Here is a 19,215-nt window from a genome sequence, read left to right on the forward strand (position 1 = left end):
ATCCTTTGGCGACGTGTTTGACCACTTGTCTCGAGTCGCAGAGGACAGCATGTCAGATTCGTGACTCCCTATCTAAATTTTTATTTACAGAGAGCTTGTCTTGCTTTCACACAGAGCTGGTCCAGAGTTTTGAATGTATGAGTGTGCAGACACCTTGGATAGGAAGCTTGAAACCTGTAAAGCTGCTCGGGGATCGTGTAGGTAAAGTTCTTTTTTTCTCTCGCAATGACTGAGGATTTCGTGGTACGCGGTCATGATTCTATTGCAATCTTGTATGGCTTACGAGTCACGAACGTATTCTGTAGTTTAGCCCCATGGGTGCCTCACCAACGTCCAAGCGTTGCACATCAGCAGTGTTTTCACCCGCGTTCCGGCAAGTTAGCTGTTCTCGACGCGTGCTCATTATGTTTGGACAGGAGGTTGGATCTTCGTCCATTGCCAAGACTTTGTCGTTTCTGCGCTAGAGTCCAAGTCTTCCACTTTGGCATCGAGCATGTGTGCAGCCTTGATGGAGATGTCTCTCTCAGCGAAGTTACGAACGGCCGTCTTGGTGACGCTGGCGACTACCGTGTGCTGGGTTCCGTCTTAAACGATTACCAGTGTTATAGCTATGTATTTCGCTGCTTCACTCGATCTCGAATCTCGTGCCGATATTATTCGCTATTTCGTGTCGGTCACCGCCATGATGAACGCGGGCGCCGTTTGTCAATGTTGTCGTTGCCGTCGTTCCCGCTGGTTATGCTACTTTTCTCGGTCAGGCCGAGGGTATCTGGCAGTGCCAAAAGAGGACATCTTCCTCCCGCTTTGCATCTACGCTTTTGTGCCTAAAATAACTGAAGTGGCCGCTATTTCGCAAAGCAGCTGAGTGACTCTGCTTGAACATAGAGATTGGATCACTACGTGACAGATTGCCTTTGTGCTTACAGTGAGCATTGACAAGACATACCGTTGCAGGTTGGCCCAAAATGCCTTGAACATCGCTCAACGTCGGTGAACTGCCGACCAGTATGCCGCCCACGCGTAGGCCACCTTTGCTGCCTACGCCCACGTTGCCGAAAACTCTGCAACGTGAGCAACAGGCGAACAGCAAGGAGTTATCGGTGAGGATTCTGTGCCTGGATTCCGGTCAGGGTCCGCCGTTGGCGCTCCAGCTGCGACGGCTGCTGGGCTTCTCCGTAGTGGTGGACCACGTGGCTCCAGCAGATCGGTGCGAGGTTGCTGTATTCGAGAACCCGGTGTCCGAGGTGCATGTCAACTTACAGCCTGAACGGCTGCCAAAGGACGCATTCATGCAGATCGTTGTCAAATGGTAAGCATAGATCAGATGCATATAGCAAATTTAGGATTACCTTCTTAGTTGCGATTGATGCTAATATTTTTGTCGCAATGTTTATGGTATAGGTATGCATATGGTGTCATTGAAGTCGGCGCTCAGGCTTGCTAGAATATTTCTTCAAGGAAGGTCAGGACTTTTCTATGAATAATTCGAAATGGTTAGAATGTTTGCGGAACGAATATCCAAGCCTTTAATATCTAATAACAAAAAATCAGGATGTCGAACGAATTAAGAAATGTATGCATTCGGGTCTGGTTGGACGCGTTCTATTTCGCTGTGGTTACATTCAAGCTCGCAAGCCCATTTCGCACGCGTCTTCCTTCTAGGAGTACTCATACTGACAACTGTGAAAAGAGTACGTATCATTGCAGGCGTTTCAAAAGGTAAATTTAGGTCAGGTCAGAGGAAAACTTCATATACTTGCTCAAGCGCAATGTTCACTGGGAAAAGAAGCAAAAAGACAGAGTAGTGGGCAAACGTACAACGCTTGTCTGTGCGTGTTTTACACAGTGACGCACTCGCCGAAATCAAGTGTGATGAGCTTTCAACTACAAGCCATTTCATGAAACTCTTGGATACAACAGCACAAGAAATATTGAAAGAGTGACGCTGGGCTTGAGTGAAAAATCTTGTCGAGACGATTCGCATGCAAATGTGAAGATGTCGCATGTGATTGCAAACAGCGTCTTACACGTTCCCCCACAAGCAGAACGCAAGCGCGTTCCCCATTCCGTCTCAATTTTGGAGCGGGTTTTCGTTACAAGTTTCTGCAAAGCGGAAAGGAACGCGTCACAGTTACATCTCGAAACTGCGCCACCACAAGTTCCCGTCGCTTACACAATCGCCCGCACGAAGCGTGAATGGGTCCACTCGGCGAAATTTTCGTCTCTTCTTCGTACCGTTCGAGGTCTTTCTGGCGCAGCGTATATCGGTGTAGCCTTCCATGTGAGGCTGGTATTGTTCACGACACTCCTCGGAGTAAATTTTTCGTCATGCGCTGCCTCGGTCACGCTTTTGCCCCGCCGTGGTGGTCTAGTGGCTAAGGTACTCGGCTGCTGACCCGCAGGTCGCGGGATCAAAGCCCGGCTGCGGCGGCTGCATTTCCGATGGAGGGGAACTGTTGTATGCCAGTGTGCTCAAATTTGGGTGCATGTTAAAGAACCCCAGGTGGTCAAAATTTCCGGAGCCCTCCACTACGGCGTCTCTCATAATAATATGGTGGGTTTGGGACGTTAAACCCCACATATCATCGATCACGCTTGCAAACACGACTGCTTCTGCACTCCCTGGCTGCCTCTGACAAAAAAAAAGCTGCCTACCCATAGTGCATAGTGTCACCGCCGTTCATGTAAGCTCCCTATGCTCAAAGCAAAAAAAAAGCCACCCGCGTCTTTTTGCGGGGGGAACTGGAGTAGATACGTCGCCTAGTGGGGGTGGGGGTATGTCACGTGAATGGTGCGTAATCGGGAATGCTTTGGGAATGCCTAATGGTTATTTCAGATGTATTACCACGCACTTTGCGGCGAAGTGGCAACACAGAGGAATGCAGTGTGTGTACTGAGGGTCAACTTCAAAAAATATTTTTAATAAACCAAAAGATGATTTTATTACACTCGTCTTCATTACTTAGCGATGAAGTTGTCTGCTAAAAGCCACATTATGAAGAGCGAATAAGTACAAAACATTCGGTCAAATGCGGGTGATATCGCGTATTTATTCGGTATTTCACTTTTTTTTTCGCAGGAAGATTTGAAGTTTGTTTCAACCCTGTCAAAAATCTGCTACAAAAATGCACTTTCCTGCAAACCACACTAATGTATGAGATTACTTAAGGAAAATATTTTTGCTGTTTATGTAAGTGCAGAGCTGAAAGGTAAGCAGAACAATTTCGGAATGGCTAAGTAGCGCAACTATTTAAAACCTCTGCACTACCTCAAGCGTGGTTTTGAAGCTGAATGCGCAAAAATATTTTTTATATACACTTTCCATTACGCACATTTAGCAAATTCGAGTGTACATTGAGGTGGCACCAGGGCCTTGAAAAACATTTTGGGTAAAAATGTTCTGCAAGAACACACTCTCTGTGGCATACTAAAAAGGTATCAAATTTGTCAGAAAAACCTGCGATGAGCGAGTGCCATGCTTAGGACACTTGGCAAGAAATGACCCAAATTTGATATTATTATTACTGTTATTATTATTATTATTATTATTATTATTATTATTATTATTATTATTATTATTATTATTATTATTATTATTATTATTATTATTATTATTATTGGTGGACCTATGAGTGAATTAAGTTCTCCTCCCTAAGATGTCCGGGCTTCAGTGCAGCGTTTGAAGTATTTACATAAAGTTACCTGCCGATGGTTTAAAGCAGTGGAACAAAATATATTGCTCAAGAAATGTGCCCGATGTCGACCTCTCTCGTCACCCCAGCGTGGGGTTCACATTGTTACGGGGTCGGTGACTAGTGTACAAAATGAATTTACAGAGGAAAAACCACAGGCAAGAATCACAATGGCTCATTGGCACACTCGCGCGCCTCTCAGCTGAATGTGTCCTTCCTCTTCCTTTACTTCATCTCCGTAACAGGACGCCCGGGCGCTGGAGCACCGTCTCGGTGCGAGTCTGGAGAAGTGCCACAGAAGTAGGGTTTCATGCGCGAAACATGGACAATGTCACCAAGTGACGAACTTGGTGACGTATTGGAGTTCAATGATTTTATCTCGTAGTTGACGTCGCTAACTTGACGTAAGACTAATTAGGGTCCTGCGTATCGGGACAAATCTTTTTCGGATAGGCCTTCATGGTGACACGGTGACCAGAGGAGCACGCGGTCACCTGGGCGCCTCTCAGGTGATTGAGTCCGTCCTCTTCCTTTACTTCCTTTGCGCAACAATATTGAGACTTGCTGTTGACCAGCATCAGATTCATTGCGTCATAAGCGGGATGTTTTGCATTATATGTGGTCGCACATATGTCGTTCTCCTGGTGTTTCCATAATGTCCGAGAGTTTCTGGAGCGTCGAAAGAGAATGCTGATGCCTTGAAAGCTTCCCACACACTCGTGCAGCAACTGCAGAGACGCTGCTACACTTGTTGTGTCAAATGTAAGTGTACATGAATGCTAAAGACAGTTACTTGTGCGAAAGAAAGGGACTGCCACGGCTTTATGCAATGTTGAATTAACCATGTTTTCATTCAACCAGTGCGGAAACCGCGTAGTTAGTAGCTATCAGGCTATTTACTTGAACTACAAATTTACATGCAGAAATAAACGGTTGTCTTCAAATGAAAGAAATGCATTGCCTAGTGAACGCATGCGAGTGATGCATGTTGTTACCCGCAGGTGTGATTGGGAATCAGTTCAGCATGTCCTCAGCAGTGGCGTGGATCGCAGCTGTCGTCCCCCAGAGTAATGGCTCGCATCAGAAGAGCTAGAAGAAAGATGCAGCCCGTATGACGCCCTGGTTGCCTCGGAGCAAAAAAGACGTACCCGTGCAATCTTTCGCGTTGGGCTGCCTCTTGGGCTATAATACTTTTGTAGCTCATTTTGACAGTGCACGAACAGTTTTCCCGGGTGCCAAGACCTCTTCATCTAAGAAGTTTATACTTGGACCACTCGTATCAACTAAGTTCAGCAAGGAGAAGAAACCTCAGCCCTTCCCGAGGTCTGGGTGCGGGTTCTCTGATGGAGATCCACCCACTCTTTGCTGCAGAATGTCACGTGAAGCAGGAAGGTCAAAGAGAGAGTCGGCACTTTAGGAGAAATCGCCTGCAAACGTGACTACCGAAGAACCGAGTTCTTCCGCACCTCCTGCGCAGCCAAAAAAAAGGAAATCCACTGAGGGGTTGCCGGTCACCGAGCCCACAGTTCGGGGATCTCAAGCGCAACAACCCATGGCGTCAGCTACACCCGACTCTTGGCCAACCCAAGCGGACACGACCGCAGTGCGTTTTGAACCCTCGTCTCTTCTTCGGGAAGTTCCATCATCGCAAGCTTCGACGTCTCCACCGCAGCCTAGCAATGGGACGGAACAACAGAGGCCATCCGCTTGGCAGGGCTGGCGGACTCCGGTGGTGGTTCCCGTCCGAGAGCCACCGCCTGAGCCGTTTAGACCGGGCCCTCAGCCTGCCGTTATTCAGCTTCCAATGCCGAAGAAAGAGCCCAAGGGTCAAAGGACCGCACTGTTGACGCCCAGTGAGACGGCCGAAGATCGCGGCGGCAGCACTTCGAGTGCAACGTCAGACCCAGCCTCGCTTTCTCCTGGCTCCCAGCAGTCGCCTTCTAGCAGCGAATCCGTGTCACCGTCTGATGCCTCACGGCCTGAAAACACTTCGGGCACTCATTTATCTCCGCCACACAAGTCGTCGATGTCTGCTCGTCCAAGTGAAAGTTTCAAGGTAATCGCAACTTACGCGAATGACGCACTCATTAGGGAGGCGAGTACGTCGCCTTGCTCTTGGAATCTGTATGGCAAGCAGTGTGCCCTGTCTAAAGCAATCGCTTTCACACGAGTATTACTCCTAATACCTCACGTAGTGGGTAGCAGCAAAATCCACCGATAGAACCTTTTTTAGTGGATATAACCGTCTTAACCGAGTACTAATAAATAAACTGGTGAATAGATTGTGCGTCTCATTGACTCGAAGCAACCCCGTTTTTTTTCCTTGAGGTTGATTTCTATTTTATTTCTTCATCCAAAGTCACGAAAATGATCTGTGGGACCTCTTGCGGCAAACCTTGAACGACTCGATGTACGAGACCTTGTGACCTCTGTACGCAGTCAACGACGTTTTTTGTTAGTTTTGAAATAACGTTGCTTTTATTATATTAAAAGATGCTGACCGCAGACTACTGACCAGCAGGTCGTGGGATCAAATCCCGGCAGCGCCTGGCTGCATTTCCGATGGAGGTTGAAATGTTATTGGCCCATGTGCTCAGATTTAACTGCACGTTAAAGAAACCCAGGAGGTCCAAATTTCCGGAGCCCTCCACTACGGCGTATCTCACAATAAAAATAGGAATCTACATAAAATGTAAATAAAGGCTTGCGTTATAGTATGCAGAGAAGTGACACTGTCTTCGCGTGACGTAATAATCTCATGCTCGTCAGCGCGTCTTGAGCAAAATTTAAGCGTGCTCATGCAAGTGTGCACGCACTTTCTCGGTTGCATAGGTTTTTGAGCGGCGTAGTCTTCCTACGTACACTTCGTCTCATAAATGCGTGCACTGCTACTCAGCTCGGCCGTTCAAGTGCGTAGTGGGCTTTCCTGACTTGGCTTGGCTCGTGTATCGGACGAGCAATGAAGACTGGACAGACCATTTATGATAAGCCAGAGGCATCGTCGGGCGCCGATGCACACAGAGCTAATACAGGGAAGGTGCATAATGCCACATCATGTCGTTTTAAAACATTGTTATTAAAAATATATGTAAGGTTAAAGTACAAGAAGTGAAGCATAGTTGAAGGATTTCCGATGAATGCATAATGACGACATCGTCTACAAATCGCGAGAACGGCTGGCGACAACGCCGTCAATTCTCGGCGTTGCTGGAGGGAAGGTGCATGTGTGTTTAGGGCCTTTCAGGCAGAAAAATACTGCTTTTAAAATGACTACGTGCTTTTTCTATTAACTACCTCAACTTCAAACACTACAAATAGTGAGATTTTTGTCGTACCGTAAAAAAATGTGTAAAAAAAATCCTTCTTCTATGGACGCCCGACTTCTTTCATGGACCACTCGGTCATGTAGGAAGTCATTACGCATTGTAGCCAATATATGTGCTCTCAATGTTCATGTGCTTACAACGCAGGTCACCCAAATGAAAGTTCACTTCGAGCACTGTATTAGTGCTCTGAACCTGTACTTTGTGGACAAGCAGGGCTCCATCTACACTCTGTACCGACTGGAGGTACGATACTCTACCATCTGTCGTATCGTCCTTTGCAAAAAGTCGTCGACGGCTACCACGGCATATCTGCACCTCTTACACACGTCGCTGCTCTACAAATTGTGCGCCGGCAAGAACGCCCCAAGCCACTGTCACCGTGAGGGCGACTACATACCCAAGGTCAGTGTTAGGGATGAAGTGCACTTTTCCGGAGAATACATTCGACAACGAAAGTTTGCAAACTACTCGAGCGCGTGGCCAAATAGCCTCTTCGCGACATTTGGCTACGTAAGCGGCGCGACCGACAACAGCGCTACGCCGGAGACGTATTTATCATTTAGTTCCCAGCTATTTTCCCTCGGAGAAAATTGTCGCATAAATTACCAGTCGTGAATCTCACAACATGACATGTACCCAACGGCACACTGTTCGGAGCCCTCCGCTTCGATTCAGCTGCCGCCCCGCCGCGGTGTTCTAGTGGCTAAGGTGCTCGGCTGCTGACCCGCAGGTCGTGGGATCGAATCCCGGTGGTGGTGGCAGCAATTACGATGGAGGCAAAAACGTTGTAGACCCGTGTGCAAAGATTTGGGTGCTCGTTAAAGAACGCCAGGTGGTCGTAATTTTCGGAGCCCTCCACTATGGCGTCTCTCATGATCATATGGTGGTTTTGGGACGTTAAACCCCACACGTAAATTGATTCAGCTGTCAAGAAGCATGGTCAAATCACGTAAATCGCAAAACTCAAAACAAAAAGTGTCGAAAATGTATTGCCGGAGGCATGAACGCCCACCATCGATTGAAGTGCGACCACAGGTGAGGAGGGGCCACGTAACCAAAATTGAAAATTAATTGATTTTGGAATTGTGGTGGTTTTATATTTGTGAAAGTTAACTATAAATTTATTTTACAGCTTATATGATACCTGAAAAAGTTAACTATAAATTTATTTCACAGCTTATATGATACTTGTATAATTGATTGCATCAATTGTTGGCCGAGTGGCATACCTAAGGGGGCGTATCCGGGCAATATGCAATCAGATTGGTGCATTGCCGGGTCAGTGAGGCATCGCCCAGTTTTGCATGGTGGTTTCATGCGTGCCTTCCATAGATTATTTTCCCATATGCCGTGAACTGGCGTGGCACTTTTGCACTGAACTGACTCATAGAATGTGTAGATAGCCACTCCTGTGACCGTAGACTGCCATAGCGGGCACGCAGCAGGCATGCTCGTACCTTTGGTGACTGTAAATGCGACAAGCTAAGCAACGAGACGGTGTAATTTACGGTTGCCAAGACGATATTCTCAAGGTTGCTGTCTCGATGCAGTGATTTTCATTAATTGGCCAACGTGAGTTTTGGACCTTTTATGCCATTGTGGTAGTGATCAGTTGTGTCCTAATTTCAATTGCGAAGCTTTCGATGTATAATGCAAGTACACCATTATGATAAAAAAAATCTTCCCCAATACTTTATATTAAACTTCTTTTTCTCTCACGCACGCAATTAGTGAACCATAGGCGCAATGAAGTCGCGTAATTATAACGGGAGGTAAGATATCAGCAATTGAAAAATTAACTTTCGATTTCGTGCCTAGTAGGGCAAATGCACGACATTGCTAGCGCTTCCCGTTTTGACGTCATATTTTATTTTTCGTTTGCTGTTGGTGGTCTATACGTAGATGGCGACGGTGACAACGAGCTGATAACGACAGGATAGATGGGCTTCTATGGAAGCTACGCTACCACTTTTTATATACCTTGGTAGCAGTGCGACGGTCATGCTGCAGCTATGGGCTTCGCGTGAGAACAACGAACTGATAATGTTATATGCGGCAGAACGACTTTGACACATCAGTGAACAAACAGAAGACCTTTTTCAGCCGTTGCACCACGGTCATTGGTAGATGGCGCAGACAGACAGTTTGGCATAGATGTGAAGCATATACAGTATTTGGCGTGTGCTCGCGTAATCCGGGAAGTTTGTGTTCGATTGTACATATAAGTTACATAAAGCGTTCGCTTTGATGCGCTTTCATAACTCTTTTGATAGAACGTCTTCCTAAAGTGAAATACGGATGACACGATATTGCAATGAGATTTACAATGTGTGTAGAATGGTGTGAACGTGTTGCGATTGCTTTCAATAAGCGCGTTGGTCCGGGCCGTGAGAACACATGAAATGCAGCATTTCTATATCATGTATGTACTTGTAGCAGTGCTGTTTGTACTATATATATATATATACATATATATATATATATATATATATATATATATATATATATATATAGATATATATATGAAAGTAGATGCGCTTTCACATAACAACTGTTTATTGTGCCGACGTTTCGACAGGAACCTTGTCTTTTTCAAGGTATAATACTATTTACACATGTTCCGTGCCTTTTTATATCCTGTATAGACAGGTGGGGAGGGGTCAATTGAGAGAGAGAGAGTGAGAGAGAGAAAAAAAAGAAGAAACAGTGAAACGGGAGGACAAACACTAAATAAAATATAGAAAATCTAGGAGAAGAAGCAAGACCGACATGGCGTAATTAGAAAGGGGCAGCATTTCAACAGAGTAGGGCAGAGGTAGATGAGCAATGTCATCATTGTCAACAATACCTCACCCGCACCCACACTTCCCCAAGTGGGCAGGAAGCCGCCGTTTTTGTATTTCACCTTTCCGTGTAGTCCGCTGGCGGCTCGTTCCTCTTTGAAGTGTATGACAAGTTAATGGGGAGGGCTTGAGCGCTTGAAGTGCCTGCTGGTGGCGTATATATATATATATATATATATATAAATATATATATATATATATATATATATATATATATATATATATATATATATATATATATATATATACGTTTCATCGCAAGCTTGGTTTTAGCTACGCAAGTTGGTTGATGCAGATAGGGCATGGATTATATGATATGAGGCTAATACTGGTCATGCTGACTAAATAACCGGCCAACCACAAAAGCACAGTAATATTATTTGACGTATGGTAAGCTGGAACTGCTAAGCGTACTATGCTAACGCCTTTTACAGTGTTAGATCACGGGTAGAGACCACTGCTGGGGTCTCAGTCTGCCGTCATAAAGCGACATATATAAATAAATCAATCAACATTTATTTATCACTTATAGTAATGGGAGTAACGAAAAAAACTGAAATAGGGCGGCTTCAGAAATATTCAGTCCTGTAAAAGCAGCGAAATAAGCCCCATTTCAAGGTGTATGATTGTACCTGAAATAAACCTTATCATACCTGAATGTACTTTAAAATATAGCGAAAAGTAAGATAGACGTGAAAGTATATGTTTTTTGTTCATCATTGTACACTGTAGCATACACTGATGGGGCTGATAAAAACATTCAAATTGCTGGACACTCTGCGTGTACAGCTGTTGATACCTAATGCGTTGTGCTTGCCTATTTTTTTCATTTTAATTGGAAGACATTAATGCAGCTTCGGCGTAGCGCTGCCGAGTCTGACGGTAGTTCCCAGCCATTTTTGTTTCTCTTTGGTTTCTCTCTCGCCTTTCCTCCTCTCTCGTTTGTCATTTTCAGTTTTTTTCTCATTTCTATATATTCCTCTCCCTCTATATCTATTTCTTTGTTTCTTGGTATTTCTATTTTGTTCATATTTTTCTTTCTTTGTCTCTATTTCGCGTTTGCTGCCTCTTCTATTGTTATTTCTGGTCTTGCCTGCATTACGCCAAGTGCATTTTTCTTTATGCGCGCTAAGTATGCGACAAATAGGAGCGCTTTGCCAAGCGGTGGCAGCATACTGCAACACAAGAGAGCATGTGACAGCTGGGCCCTCCAAAATCACTTGCGATATTTAAGTACACTACAAAATGTGACGTATCCATGCAGGAGTTCATTCGCAATGCTTCTGGTTGTTGATTCTTAATGGGCGCATCCCGTGTCCCAATTTTTCAGACTGGTTGTCATTCAAAGCTTGGTTTGCAGTGCACTGTCTGCGCCTTGCGTTGTTGTCTCGTCCTCCGAACTATACTTCACAAGTCTCCTTCTTGATTGCAATGTCCTTCTTGCAGAGTTCGACCTGTCCGACACCACGCCGTGGGACCGGGCTGTCGAATTTGGCGAAGGCCCGTTCAAGTGCGGCTCCGACGTGCTGGGGAAAAGCCGCGTCCTACGGCTGGCTCTCGAAGGACTCCGCCACTGGGAGCCTTTGTGCAACCTGATACAGCGCACCCGCAGCAGCGCGCAGGTCTTCTACGCGGCCGTCCGGGAGCTGCACGCTCTCGACTTGAAGGCGGTGCCCAGGCCCAGCGTGCCGGACTACGGCATCACCTACGCTCTGCTCAGCGCCTGGTCAGAAAGCTTCTAGGTGTGCATAAGAGTGATCATGGACCTAACGTGAGCGCACCCTGTCGACGCTACTGTAGAGCAGTAGATGAATCTACCAATGCAGCGCCATGGTGTGATCAAAGATAAGCGGGCCAGGTGCTCATTATTGTATTCGTCCTAACGCTGCCCTACATAACTCACTACGAAACCCCAACCAAACCAGCCCATCCTTCCGCTATTCTGCGGTGCAAAGCTAATCTTCATTTTCGTGCATAAACGTATCCTAGTTGTGTGTCCATGGCCCGCAGTTTGTCGTGATGATTGAAATTCGTACGAATCACGTTTTTTTTGTGAGCATATACAGGGCGATCAGTTTATTGCGTGTACACTACGTCAATGCCTAGGGACGACGCGTGCCGTTTCATTGAACGGCATTCAACTATTTAGAACCTGCACAACCTGTGCGAAATCGAAACTTTATTATTAAGATTGGTGCGAGTACGCTGGTTCGCGTGCACGGATTTCTTTCAATGCTGCGAATTTCAGCCCCGTTCTCCTCGAACCAATTACCGCGAAAGTAATCCTTCCTTCTCCACAGGTTGCAGACGAGCCCGCTCTGGATCCCGACGGTGCCCGAGAAGTCCAGCGCAACTTGACACAGCGCGCTCAGGAATGTCCTCGTGCGTTGGAAGAAGCGCTTTTCGAGTTATATTTCTCCGTTAGCCGGAGAAAGGCAAACGGCTACGTTTTGCTCATTAGAAGCAGTCACAGTAAGGTAATAAATTGTATAACTTGGCGATGTTCAAGGCTTTCTAGAAGCTGCAAAGAAAAACACAAAAAACAGGTCAAATGGGTATCCGGCTAGACGCTGCATGCACTGCATTCCGTCGACTTTCACTCTCAACCAATTGTTTGCTCTGTAATTTTGCGTTTGTATACTTCGCTAACGAAACCTTCATGTTTACAAGGCGTGATATACAAAGGCTTCGAGGCTGGACATAGCTGGTGTTACTATAGGTTTGGCCGTGGTTTCAGGAATCTGTGATGCTACCCGGAAGCGCGCACCACACCCACATTCTACAGGCCATGAGTCGCCCGAGATTCAGCATACGTAAAAATAGGTGGCCTGCCATCGCACACAGACAGGCATTCGGCAGTTTGCGATGTTCCCAGCCCCGACCGCGATTTCGTTCGTTCGAGCCACAGCTGAGAGCAGACGTTCGCGGCGCGTGAATGCGCTATACGGAAGTGGCTCTTTTTTGTATTTCGTGGGCTTTCTTTTGCAGCTTAGAAAAGTACCATTCGTGAGACTGCCTTTATGACGAATGATGTAACGTGGGTTTCTGAGCACGCTCTGAAACTTCTGAAATCACATTTATCGCTGTTATCAGTATTTAGAAAATAAATGAACTAATTGTAGCTAAGAAATTAGAAAATTCTGCTGTGCGCAAGGTGACTGTCAGAAATGTGCGGCTGATTCGCAAGAATGGAAACACAAAAAAAATCCTTGCCGTACACAAGCAATAATTACATAATGTAGGTAAATGAGCAGACTATTTTGAGTAGAAAGTTCGTTCTCCTTAACATTGCTGTTCACACACTGTCCTGTTCAGTAAATGTAAACTCGGCCACATCGGAGTGTAAGTTCAAACGCTTCGCCAGCCAAAAAAAAAAGAAGCCACCTATTATAAACGTGGTTCTTTGTGCACTTGGAAAAGCAAGACGCCAAAACATGATTCTAAATTTTCGGTATTGTACCGTCCATAAGCTGTACTATCAGCTAACTTAGCATTGCGAGGATAGTTACAGGACAAGTAGGATTCACAGCGTCGAACTGGTGATCCTTAACATGAGGCTTCTCGATAATTCTGACGAATTATGTACCTGCAAAAAGAATGCCTTGCGCGATAAAATGTTTCATATGAACTCAATGTCAAGCGTGTTCAGTAGACGCTGTCCACGCAGATACCTTTTGGCTAAAACGCTTACGGTATTGAATTACCCGCCGTTGTGATCTAGTGGTCATTGTACTTGATTGCTGACGCAAAGGTTCCGGTACAACATTTCAGTGGAGGTGGTGTGCTCCAGGCCCGTGTTCCTGGATTTAAGACATTGATTTAGGTGCATGTCACAGGGGTCCTGGGAAACTTCGCGAAGCTTGAAGTAGCCATGAAATGGATTGAATAGGTGAGCTTATTGTCTGACGAATTAAGTGGAGTTTGAATATTGGTGGCACGCTGGAATGGCAATCTCTCTTCTCTAGTCCCGGCGAAAGCACTGGAAGCTGAGCAGGGAGGGACGGCACGGGGAAAGAAAAACGCCACACGTACCTCGTAACCCTTTTGAGCCCCTTTTCTTTTTTTTCGAGTGCATGGCTTTTTCCTGCAATCATGTGTGCATTCGTGAACAAGGCGTGGCCTCCCGCGGCGCGAGCCGTAACGACCGAGCGTGTCATGTCGAAATCAACTAATGGCTGACACAACGACTGACGTGTGATGTTGAGCTTGTTCCGTCATTTCTCGGGAGAAGAGAAAGCAATTTTAGTCGACTTTGACATTTTATTGTGAATTTCAGGCGGGCTATATTTGGCTCGCCTGATTCGGTTGGTCCGTGCTGAGCGGTTGTTACGCGCGATCGCTGACGCCAGCGTAGCTCTCGCTGATTCTTTTTAATTCTTCCTTATTCCATTTCCTTGTGAGGTATACTGCTGAGGTGCCGCACTTAGCTGCAAACAGTTGTGGGGCTCGCTTTTTTATTTCCTCCTGTAATAAAACCACTGCACCCCGGCGTGTTTTCAGGGGCCTTGACTTCAAATCGGCCCCGCCGCGGTTGTCTATAGTGGCTAACGTACTCGGCTGCTGACCCGCAGGTCGCGGCATCGAATCCTGGCTGTGGCGGCTGCGTTTTCGATGACGGCGAAATTTCTGTAGGCCCGCGTGCTCAAATTTTGGTGCACGTTAAAGAACGCCAGGTGGTCGAAATTTCCGGAGCCCTCCACTACGGCGTCTCTCATAATCACACGGTGGTTTTGGGACGTGAAACCCCCCTTATCATATCGATTTCCGACTGGCAGCGTTTTCCGAGCACGCTCAAAAAGAGGTTCAGGGCCCTTCCGAAGAACCGCAGGAGGTCGAAATTTCTGGAGCCCTCCGCTATACCGTTTGCTACACCAACAAATATTACTATATGAAAGTATTGTAAATCCGAGAACCTTCAGTGGCAATTTTTATTTTCTGACATTCTTTTAATTGTTTAGGGCTTACAAGTGGATGAAATAAGCAAGCATTATCCTGTGAGGATGGGATAGTCTGTAAAGAAGGCTAAAAAACGGAAGGCTCTTGTGCTTTTTTCCTTCCGTTTTCAAGAAAGCGAACCGTTCACCCCCTTGCGCAGGTGTTCGAGTTCAGAAGCGCACTGGATAGCCTGTACACTCGCTACCTGGGTCACCGGCGGTGCCAGGACGGCTTCACTGGCTCGGTGATTGCCCAGGACTTCCCCGACAACATGGTGAAAGTGCGCAAGGTGATTCTGACGCCCTGCCGACGCGTGCACTTGCCTCCGCAGCTGGTCTGCAAGAGCCGGCTGCTGCAGCACTTCGACACCGAGTTCGCGCTGCGTGTTGTGGTGCGTGACGACGACTGCAAGCTCGTCTCTTTCTCGCTCGGGGCGTGCAAGGACGACTTTGTCAACGCGGTACGTGTCCTAGAAGTAATGCACACACCACGCTGCGCCTTTCCTCAGAACCCGTGAGACGTCAAGCGGGGGAATTTCGTTCATAATTCGTCGTTTGCCGAAAGCGTTGCCTCGTGATGGGCGTTCTCCATCGAATGTGCCATTTATCATTCACTGCAGTACACCAATAATGGATAATAGCTAAGTCACCAGATTGACTTTAACTTGATGATCCAAATTGTAAGCGTACAAATTTCACAACCATTCGAGACCCGCGACAATCCCCCTTTGACTACAGCGAAATGTGAAGTGATGGTACTCGAATTTAGCACGTCGAAGACATATTAGACATAAGCACTTATATAGCCGTGATGAAGATGTTCTAAGGCCCTTGTTAAAATAAACAATGTTTAAATATTTTTCGTGCCCATAAAACGAAATTTTGTGGCTTATAAGAAGTAGTACCAGGATCAATACTCTTCTGATTGCCCGTGGGTTATCTCCAGGTCATCAAGCCGCCCCTAACGCAGGGCTTGAAGATCGGTGGGCGGCACTTCGTGTTCCTGGGATGCTCGACCAGTCAGCTGCGAAGCCACGGTGTGTGGTTCCACGCCCGAGACACGGAGGGCCGCACCGCCGACTCGATACGCATGGGTGTCGGTGATCTGTCGGCCATCCACAGCGTTCCCAAGTTCATGGCGCGGCTTGGGCAGGTAGACGGAGGCGTTGCAGCCACGGGACGAAGTACTCAGGTCAATTCGAAACCCGCAGGCTTTCTCCCAGTCACTGGGGTATCTTACTGTGCCAAGCCAGTTCACGAGCATTGAGATGGACATCAAGAAAACGATAGCGACCCGCAGGTCCGGAGACACCCTGCAGCGAGAGTACGTGTTTAGCGATGGAATCGGGCGCATCTCGCACGTCCTGCTGCGCAAGGTACGGCGCTGGTCCGGTGTCCTATAGAGAACCATCCATTGCACTGCACCGGATGTGCGTGAAGGTGCATGGTAAAAAGTGTCAGAAATCCTTCAATGTTTTAGCACGTAAACGCCTGTACCGCTGCGTACTGTGAAAGGCTGGTCACCAGATTGGACAATGCATGTGTGTCACCTGGTCACGTATAGGAATAATTCGGGACGCACACTAAATGTGCACACAGAAAATAGGGCTGTCTCCGGACTCTTACTGCATTGGCAGGTAGCGTCACAACTCGCATCGACTGCGTCAGATGTGGTGCTACGAATTCGCCATCAGGATATTGTTTGGTGTGTAAATAACCCTGTAGGTTGGGCTTGTTGACGCGAACGGCACGCTCATTAATCTGCGTGGTTCTACGTCTCAACACTATAATATGATTATGAGAGATGCTGTATGGGAGGGTTCCGGAAATTTCGATCATCCGCTGTTTTTTAACGTACACAGACATGGCACGGTACACGGGCCTTTATCATTTCACCTTCATTAAAGTGCGACCGTCCCGGCCGGGGTAGACCCGCTACTTTCGGGTCAGCAGCTGAGCACCTTTGCGCCTGACCCAAACGTGACGTTTCAATATTTAGTATGTTCCTACTGAAACTTTAAAGCTTTAAAGGGACACTGCAGACAAAGAATGACTTGGTTTATATTGACAAACGGTACTTTGATGCGCTCCACTATGACAAGTTTATTATTATCGGTGAAGATAAAGTGGCAGTTTTATTTGTGAAATTCGCGCCACAATCTCTGTGTGGGATGGTAGAAGTTCCTAAATATATTTATGGTATTGTCGTGGCATTGGCTCGATGGAATCCTCTGAAACTTCACATGCGAAGTATCTGGCACCAACGAATCCCAATGTATTTCATCCATTGGAGGTTACGACCGAGTATAGACATGTTCATAAAGTCTTACCTCACACAGCTGGTGTTTGTGGCGGGAATCTTCAGGTGACGTCGCCACATACATATTTTAGCACGTTTTTTCGCCTTCTAAGTGCCGTGGGGCGGTAAGAACAGCGTTTTCGGGAATGTGATTGTGTACTTTACTGATGCACAAAAAATCGTGTTGCTCTTTAGTGTTTTTTAGGAGAAGTCGCTTCTGAAAATTGGCCCGTTTTCATACAACGACTTCGGACAGTTCAATCACTTAGCATAATTACATGATAACCGGAGATAAATTTTACCAATATGCTACAGCTACATGCACATGCTATATTGAACATACACATATTTGACTACGACGTGTAATACGAGGCTCGCCTGCGTCATCTCAGCTTTTTCTTCCGCAGTGAAATTTCCCACAGATCGCGCTCACCTTCCGGAAAAAAGAATGACCCTCCTCTTCCTACTCCTTAATAAAAGCTAAATAGTATACTCAAGTTGAACAAAAAGAAGTAAATCATTGTTCGGGCATGTCGGTATTACACGCGTGCTTTGAGCTTTTTTTAAGCATTTTTCAAGTAGCGCTTGGCATAAATACCAATGGAACGTGCAAGTGGCGTACCACTTAACATTCAAGTTGAAGTTTATTTGCAGTTTTCACAAAACATGAAACATGCATTGTCATGGCGTCATAGCAAAAGGCGTGTTAATACCATAAGAACTAGGCTCATGGCACCACCAGCACAACAGGTGACAGCGGAAGACTGCAAGAAATGAAAACAAATAACACATGTTGGCCTAATCTGATGTGTAAACAATAACTGACAAGTATAATAATAATGGTACCAGTTCAGTACATCATTACATAATACACCGAATGAGCACGAACACAAAACTATCTACATGTAGATAGATACACTTCCATATTTGCAGACACATTTTTTACAATACAAAAAAAATAAGTGATCCTGTAAATTAGTGAATACCTGTGAAGTACCATCTGCACAGCAGGTCGCCATAGAGTCACGTGCTTCCACTCAACCCACAGGTACACCGTGCTCTTGAACTTGAGGAAGGCGAGGAACCCTGCGCCGTGCAAATTCGTTACGGCGGTTGCAAGGGCATGCTGCTTCTGGATCCGACGCTGGCCGGACGAAGGATCATCTTTCGTCAGAGCATGTACAAGTTCTCCTCGGAGCACGAAGATCTCTACGTGCTCAAGACCAGCCAGCCGCGTGAGTTGCCCGGGTGCGGGCTTTTTCATGACCGAAAAGTTCGGTCGAGGGCCCTCAGCCAGTTGCGAACAGAAAGTCGTTGGAAGACTGTTTATTATTCGGAACGCTGTGGTGCAGTCGCAGCCTGCACTTTTATCGTATGCTTCTATCAGCCTAAGGTGATTCGTTTCTAGTGTTCGGCTCGGCAGTATAAGCAGTGGAGTTCAGCGTATCTGTTTAACAGTGATCAAAAGCTGTTAAAAATCCATTTCATAGGGAATACCTAGTAGCAGAATCGCTCCACTTGTACACCGTATGAATGCACCTAATTCGACGGTTTGCACTGAACTTTTGAAACGATTATACTCATTTGCCGCTATTTCTTTCAGTTTGCATGTCATGGTTTTTAAAGGAGGCTTTGCCACGGTTACCCAACTGTTTGCGGTGAGAAGCAGGAGCTGCTTGTACACTCGGCCTGTAAATCTGTCAAAATTTATTGTGACAATATATTTAGTGCAAAATGAAGCCTAGATGTCCCGACTGTAAACCCGCTGCCGGCGACTGCCATATTGACATGGTGTGTCTGACATCCAGTGTTGCGTGGAACGGAGCAGCCATCTTGAAAATGCAGCTGCTACGAATCATTCAATGTAAATGCCGAGCAGAAGAAAACAGAAAACATTTAATGATCAGCTGACTACTGAAGAAAACTGTTCGCCGGTATGTAGATGCTGGCAAAGCAAGCAGCGCGCGAGTGTGTCAGTAGATAGGCTGCTCAGGTCATTACAAAAACATTAAATTATTGAGATTAGCGCTGGACCAAAAGGGCTGTTGTTTTGCGAGCCTGTTGGTGAACTATATAGTAGACAACAGGGTAAAAGAATGGGTTTCGTGGCCCGTTTACGTG

General features: G+C 46.3%; 2 protein-coding genes across 2 annotated transcripts; both read left to right on the forward strand.

Annotated features, from left to right (window-relative positions):
• The first annotated feature begins 4,732 nt into the window (after positions 1-4,732).
• On the forward strand, positions 4,733-11,783 carry LOC142768720 (uncharacterized). The gene is made up of 3 exons (XM_075870729.1): positions 4,733-5,748; positions 7,163-7,420; positions 11,308-11,783. The coding sequence occupies exons 1-3, from the start codon at positions 5,245-5,247 to the stop codon at positions 11,455-11,457; spliced, it is 912 nt and encodes a 303-aa protein (XP_075726844.1). The 5' UTR covers positions 4,733-5,244; the 3' UTR covers positions 11,458-11,783.
• On the forward strand, positions 11,622-18,756 carry LOC142768348 (uncharacterized). The gene is made up of 7 exons (XM_075870320.1): positions 11,622-11,632; positions 14,138-14,165; positions 14,957-15,256; positions 15,742-15,891; positions 15,953-16,171; positions 18,143-18,329; positions 18,698-18,756. Exons 1-7 carry the CDS (start codon positions 11,622-11,624, stop codon positions 18,754-18,756), a joined length of 954 nt encoding a protein of 317 aa, XP_075726435.1.
• The last annotated feature ends 459 nt before the right edge of the window (positions 18,757-19,215 follow it).

This window comes from Rhipicephalus microplus, chromosome 8 (assembly GCF_043290135.1).
Source record: "Rhipicephalus microplus isolate Deutch F79 chromosome 8, USDA_Rmic, whole genome shotgun sequence".
NCBI lineage: Eukaryota > Metazoa > Arthropoda > Arachnida > Ixodida > Ixodidae > Rhipicephalus > Rhipicephalus microplus.

Bases quoted from the DNA above. Each gene is read 5' to 3' on its own strand.
- LOC142768720 (XM_075870729.1), top strand. From the start codon at position 5,245: ATGGCGTCAGCTACACCCGACTCTTGGCCAACCCAAGCGGACACGACC. The intron at 5,749-7,162 runs GTAATCGCAACT...CTTACAACGCAG, and splicing joins GTCCAAGTGAAAGTTTCAAG to GTCACCCAAATGAAAGTTCA. The intron at 7,421-11,307 runs GTCAGTGTTAGG...TCCTTCTTGCAG, and splicing joins AGGGCGACTACATACCCAAG to AGTTCGACCTGTCCGACACC.
- LOC142768348 (XM_075870320.1), top strand. The intron at 14,166-14,956 runs GTTGGTCCGTGC...CCCCTTGCGCAG, and splicing joins TATTTGGCTCGCCTGATTCG to GTGTTCGAGTTCAGAAGCGC. The intron at 15,257-15,741 runs GTACGTGTCCTA...GGTTATCTCCAG, and splicing joins AGGACGACTTTGTCAACGCG to GTCATCAAGCCGCCCCTAAC.